Genomic DNA, 6,460 nt, shown 5'->3' with positions numbered 1-6,460 from the left:
GTTTGTAGTTGTTTAGAAATTAGGTACTTCTCTTCCTCCCTAATTTTAGTATCTTCTCTGTTCATTCATCTAGGGATGTAACTGAGTTTTATTCCTCCTTAGGTAGTAGGTACCACTGGCCTTTGTTCCTTATATTCTACTATTGATGACTTCCTAATTTTGATAGTAGATTTAACCAGAGGCTGGACCTCAAAGCTGCTTTAGTAGTTGATAATTTTTTTTTTTATATTTGCATTGATCTCTCCTCCAAGTAGTTGTTTTTTCTTCTGCTTTTGTATTTTGTTAATTATTGCTTTTGTGCAGGAAAAGACTAGCCCTGGTTGGATTCTAATACCCTTTCCTTCAAGCACATCGGAACCTTGTCCTCTAGCTTTCTACCTCAGTTGCCTCTTGCAGTTCACCCTGTTCTTTAATATTCTGGCTGGGCTGAAACAGCATCTGTTGTTCAGCAAGTTTACAAGTTGGTTTTGGGTTTTCTGTGCAGAGACTCTTTAATCTTAGGGTTCTTGAAACTAGAGGTTACATCAGGCAGTTTTCTTACACTCCTATCACCACCACTACCACACTATCACTTCAATAGAGTGAAGCTATCCTTGTTCAAGGACTAGCAATGAGAGTAAAGTGATTTTTATCGTCTCAGAAAGAGAAGTGCAGCTTCTACTTCTAGTGAACACCAAATGGCGGACAACACCAGTGCTGCAGGAGGTGCGGAGGTTCCAGCGGCCCCGGAGTCGGATGGTCGGGGTGGCTTCTGCGGTGGCTTTGTCAGTGGGGGCCGAGGTCGAGGCCGGGGCCGGGGCGGTGGAGCCCGGGGAGGAAAGGCCGAAGACAAGGAGTGGGTTCCTGTCACTAAGCTGGGCCGCCTAGTCAAGGACATGAAGATCAAGTCTTTGGAAGAGATCTATCTTTTCACGCTCCCTATCAAGGAGTCTGAGATCATAGATTTCTTCCTGGGATCTTCATTGAAAGATGAGGTTCTGAAGATCATGCCTGTTCAGAAACAAACTAGGGCTGGACAACGTACTAGGTTCAAGGCTTTTGTGGCCATCGGTGACTACCATGGCCATGTTGGTCTGGGTGTCAAGTGCTCCAAGGAAGTGGCCACAGCTATTCGTGGTGCTATCATTCTGGCCACGCTGTCCATTGTTCCTGTGAGACATGGCTACTGGGGGAACAAGATTGGCAAGACTCACACAGTGCCCTGCAAGGTCACTGGGCAATGTGGATCGGTTCTGGTGCGCCTGATCCCCGCTCCTAGAGGTACTGGCATTGTCTCAGCTCCTGTGCCTAAGAAACTCCTGATGATGGCTGGAATTGCTGACTGCTATACTTCTGCAAGAGGCTGTATTGCCACTCTGGGCAACTTTGCTAAAGCTACCTTTGATGTCATCTCCAAAACATACAGCTATCTAACCCCAGACCTGTGGAAGGAGACTGTGTTCACTAAGTCTCCCTATCAGGAATTCACCAACCATCTTGTGAAGACTCACACTCAAGTATCTGTCCAGAGGACCCAGGCAGCTGCTGTGGTAACCACATAGATGTTTTTTATAAACAAATAAATTGAACTATGCCTGCTAGAGAGAGAGAGAGAGAGAGAGAAAGAGAGAGAGAGAGAGAGAGAGAGAGAGAGAGAAGTGCCTAGAGGTGATGGTAGAGATGCAATGAGGAAAGATTGGGAAAATGAGGCCTTATTTTATAGATTGGAGGAGGTTCCACTGAAGAAGATAACTATGATTGAGGAGAGATATTTGATAAAGAAAGATGTGAAATTTATATTGGGTTTGGCCTGGGGGATTTGGTGCTTGAAAAGCCTACTCATCCTGCATTGGAGGGGAAAGAGGGAGTTGAAATCCCTGATGATTAATGGGCATGTAACAGAATGAAAAAGCATGGGCAGAGAGTCGAGATTTTCAGGCACATAAAAAAGATAACAAGGGCAGGGTATAGATCAGTGATGGACTGTAGAATCAGGGATGTGATGGGGGAGGGACCCTAACAAGGGAAAGTGTTTTCTCTGATATCTGTGGTAAATAACATTATTTTGAAATCATTCTGACCACCTTAAAAAAAGATTCAAGTAAAGTAACTGAAGAAATGTATTATTGTTTATAGCAGAAGATTGGGAAAATCATGTCCATAAAATTCTGTAAAATTCTTTTTTTAAACATAGGTTGAAAAAAATATAAACCTAACATTACTTTAAATGTGAATGTATTAAACAATTTAAAAAATAACAGATTGGGTTAAGAAAAAAAACATACAACCTGTTGATTAAAATATATATTAAAAAAGAAAAGAAGACACATACAAAATAAAAATCGTGGGATGGGAAAAATTGACTACAACACAATTGTATTAAAAAAAATGAACAAACAGGAATTGTAATGCTATCATGATTCCAAACAAAATAGTATCAACAAGGAAACTACATCATCCTTAAAGGAACCGTAGATAGTAAATCAATATTAGTAACATAATTATAATCTCCAAATGCCTTAGCAACCAAATTCACAAAGGAAATAATATCTAAACTTCAAAAAGACACAGACAGTAACACATTAGTGACAGGAGACTTCAATGTTCCTATAACAGCTTTGGATAAGTATAACAGAAAGAAAAGCAAAACTGAAAATATAGAACTAAACAAATTTCTGGAGAAATTAGAGTTAAAAGGCTTTTGACACCTTTTAAATGGGACAGCAAAGGAGTCTGTACATGTCTCAGCACCACATCAAACTTTAACAAAAACTGACCATTTACTAGGTCACACAGATACTGAAAACAAATCTAAAAATGTAAAAGTGGTAAATACATTCTTTAAAAATCATAATGCATTAAGAATAGAAATTGGTTTAGAGACTACAAACACAAAATATAACTCAAATGGAGACTTAACAATAAAAAGAACAGTGAGTGGATCAAAGTGTAAATCATAGAAATAATAATTACAAGAAAGAACGTTAAAATGATTAAAAGTATACCAAAATTTCTGAGATGCAGCTGAATTGGTCTTCAATTGGAAAAAAAAATCACATCTTTACAAACATACATTTAAAAAATTAAAAAACAGAAGATTAATTAAATGAATATTCATTTAAACAATGAAAATGCCAATAAATAAATAAATATTAAATAATCCCCCAAAGAAGAGATATTAAAAATCAGAGGGAAAAGGGATACATTGGAAACAAAATAGATAGAAATGATAAATAAAACTAAAAGCTGCTGTTTTGAAAAACTAATAAATTGCTAAATCCTTAACTAATTGGATTAAAAATAAGAGGGCAAAAAATTAAATTAATAAAACAGCAAATGAGCAAGATGAAATTCCAACACAATCAGAGATTTTAAAAAATGATCAGAACTTACTATGCATACTTACTGTTCATTTTACATTTATAGAAATGACAACACAAAAAAGAGGAATAACCCTCAAAAATAAATACTCAAAATATTAGAAGACCATATCAAGATCTTAAATAACCCAAACTCAGAAAAGAAATTAAATTTATCTCCAAAGGCAGCAAAATTGCAGGCTACAAAATAAATCTTCAAAAAATCAACAACATTTCTATATGACAATAACAAAATACTAGAAGTAATAATAAAAAGGGAAATACTATTTCAAATAATTACAAAGTGCATCAAATATCTCAAAGTGCATAAAATATCTTCAAAGCACGTGAAAAACTTGTGTAGGTTCAATTACAAAGTCTTCCTTAAAGAAATAAAGAACATAAGTAGCTGAGAGAATATATAATGCTCATGGCTAGAACCTGCCAACATAATACCAAAAGTAATTTATACTTACAATGCTATACACTCAAATTATCAAAGAGATTCTTTGAATAACATAAAAAAATAACAAAATTAATTTGGAACCATAAAAGATCTAGAACATCAAAGGAAATGATGAAAAGAAATCTCTAAGTAGGATAAATAGCACTTACACATTTCAATTTATATATTATAAAGCAGCAGTCATCAAAACCACCTAGGATGAGTCAAAGAATAGAGATGGAGCAATGCCACAGACTAGAAAAGGGAAATTATGAAGCTATGGAAGTCAATAAGACAGTGTTAGATATCGTAGAGATCACAAATAACCTAGGGAAAAACTTCCTAATTGATAAAAACTTTTCAGAAAACTAGAAAGCAGTCTGGCAGAAATTAAGAATACAATAACAACTTACACTTCATTTCACAATGTGTTCTAAATGGATGGATATACAATCTTAATATTGTAGGTCAAAATACTAAAATAAATAAATAAAAGAGAAACTGATCATGCAACTCATAACTATGATTAAGTGATGTATTCTCAAGCAAACAAGATTAGTGGTAATTACATAAAATAAAATAGGTAACTTTTATTACTCAAAATAGAAAAGCTTCTGCACAGAAAGCATTCATGCTTCTACAATAAGGAGGAAAGTGATCAAATGGGGGAAAATCTCTGATAAGGGTTTGCTATCCAAGATATATGAACAATATATATATATATATGATATATGACATATCACATATATTACAAATTATATAAATTACTATTAGCCATATATGTACACGCACATATATATTTGGCTAATAGTCATTCCCCAACAAATAAATGCTCAAAGGATATTAACAAATAGTTCTCAAGAGAGGAACTAAAAAGTATTCACAATGACATAGGGAAAAAATGCTCCAAATCTGTAACAAGAGAAACACATCAAAATGACTCTGAGGTTTTACTTCACAACCTGAAAATTTGCAAAAATGACAAAAATAGCCAGTCATTTTGGAAATATAGTCACACTAATGTCATTGTTGGTACAATATATAAGGTGACGAAAACAAGATACGTAAAGAGAAAGTACTACAGAGAAAAACAATTAAAAATAAATTTTAAAAATAGTATTAAGAATGAGCAATACTTAAAGGAAGAGAGATAAAAGGACATAACCAACTTACCCCTTTTGGAGATGGGAGGGGCACAGGTGTCATATACTGCACATGTTTTTGAACTTTTTCAATATATCAGTCGTATCAATTCATTGTTCTGACTTTTTTCTCTCTCTAAAAAACTAGTATCTGTCATATATGATGTCTCCCTAAGAAAAGGAGGGGAGAAATATTTGCAGTGACTGTGGTGATATAAAAAATGAAAAAATGTATACAATATAAGGCAAGCACTTCTTTGTTTTTCACCCCTAAAGTAATTAATAGGGATACATTGGGGTTTTTGGAATGGCGATGGGAAGACATAATCAGAACTGAAGTTTAAAAGATCAATTTGATAACTGAATAGAGAATGGACTGTACAGGGAAGACATTGAGAGTAATAAACCAACCAGAATTCTCTTTCAATAAGCTAGGCATTAGGAAATGAAGGCAAGCAAAAAGGTGATGGCAGTTTCAGAAGAGAGAATGCGAGAGAGTCCTCAGACCCAGGAGTTCAAATCATGGCATTCTAGTCCAGACATTGCTACATACCAGCAGGTAAGTCATGAAAAGCCAACCAAGGGGTGGTTTGGATTTGGAACTTTGTAGGATTAATTAAATTAATTAAACTATTAACCTAACACCACACAACCTAGAGACTGATGTCATTTATAGGAAGATTTTTGCCTCTAGCTATTGGGGAGTATGTTTGTTTTTATAGCTTTGAAGTAAATATTCCTTTTTAAAAGCTAATCTGATAGTTAAGTTGTTAAATGGAACTAGGGTGCAGAGGACCACAAAAATTGGGGGAACAACATTGGTGGGACGTGAAAACAATATCAGAGAAATTATACACTCTAAAACCCTCTTAAGAGTGCTGGAGAACAAATAGGAAATACAATAGACCTACATTCAGACATTAGGGGCAAAGGTAGTCATTGTTAGATATGTGTCCTTTGTCAGGATAAAAATTGGGCCTGTCACATCTGCTGCAATTCCTGGAGAAATTTTTCATCCAGAATTTTAAAATTTAGATGCTCTATTCTTTGTGTTCCTAGAGAAATTGGGATAGGGAGGGAGGGAGGTGGTGGGGGGAGAGAGAGAGACAGAGAGACAGAGAGAGAGAAGGAGGGAAAGAAAGAAGGAAAAAGACAGAAAGAAAGGAAGACTAATCGAGTGACTCCTATGTGTTGCAACGAATAGAGCACCAGGCTTATAGTCAGGAAGACCTAAGCTGAAATTCAACCTTAGACACTTTTTAGCTTTGTGACCCTGGACAAGTGAATTAACTTCTATTTGCCTCAATTTCCTCAATTATGAAATGGGGAATAATAACAGCACCTACCTTACTGGGCTGTTGTGCAGATCAAATGATATAATATTTGTTAAATGCTTAGAACAGTGCTTGGAACTTAGGAGACTCTACAGAAATACTCATTTCCTCCCCTCTCTCCTAGCTGTGGTCTTTTTTTTTTCTTTTCCAGTATATGTTCTTTCACAAGTCAGCTCAACTGATATAATTTTTCACACTTCA

The 6,460-nt window shown here is 35.5% G+C and overlaps 1 protein-coding gene across 1 annotated transcript; it reads left to right on the top strand.

Annotated features, from left to right (window-relative positions):
• Positions 1–677: 677 nt before the first annotated feature.
• Positions 678–1,541, top strand: LOC118847939 (40S ribosomal protein S2-like). The gene is made up of 2 exons (XM_036756645.1): positions 678–705; positions 787–1,541. The coding sequence occupies exons 1-2, from the start codon at positions 678–680 to the stop codon at positions 1,539–1,541; spliced, it is 783 nt and encodes a 260-aa protein (XP_036612540.1).
• Positions 1,542–6,460: the final 4,919 nt, after the last annotated feature.

This window comes from Trichosurus vulpecula, chromosome 4 (genome assembly GCF_011100635.1).
Source record: "Trichosurus vulpecula isolate mTriVul1 chromosome 4, mTriVul1.pri, whole genome shotgun sequence".
NCBI lineage: Eukaryota > Metazoa > Chordata > Mammalia > Diprotodontia > Phalangeridae > Trichosurus > Trichosurus vulpecula.
This window is presented reverse-complemented; position numbering and strand designations above follow the sequence as displayed.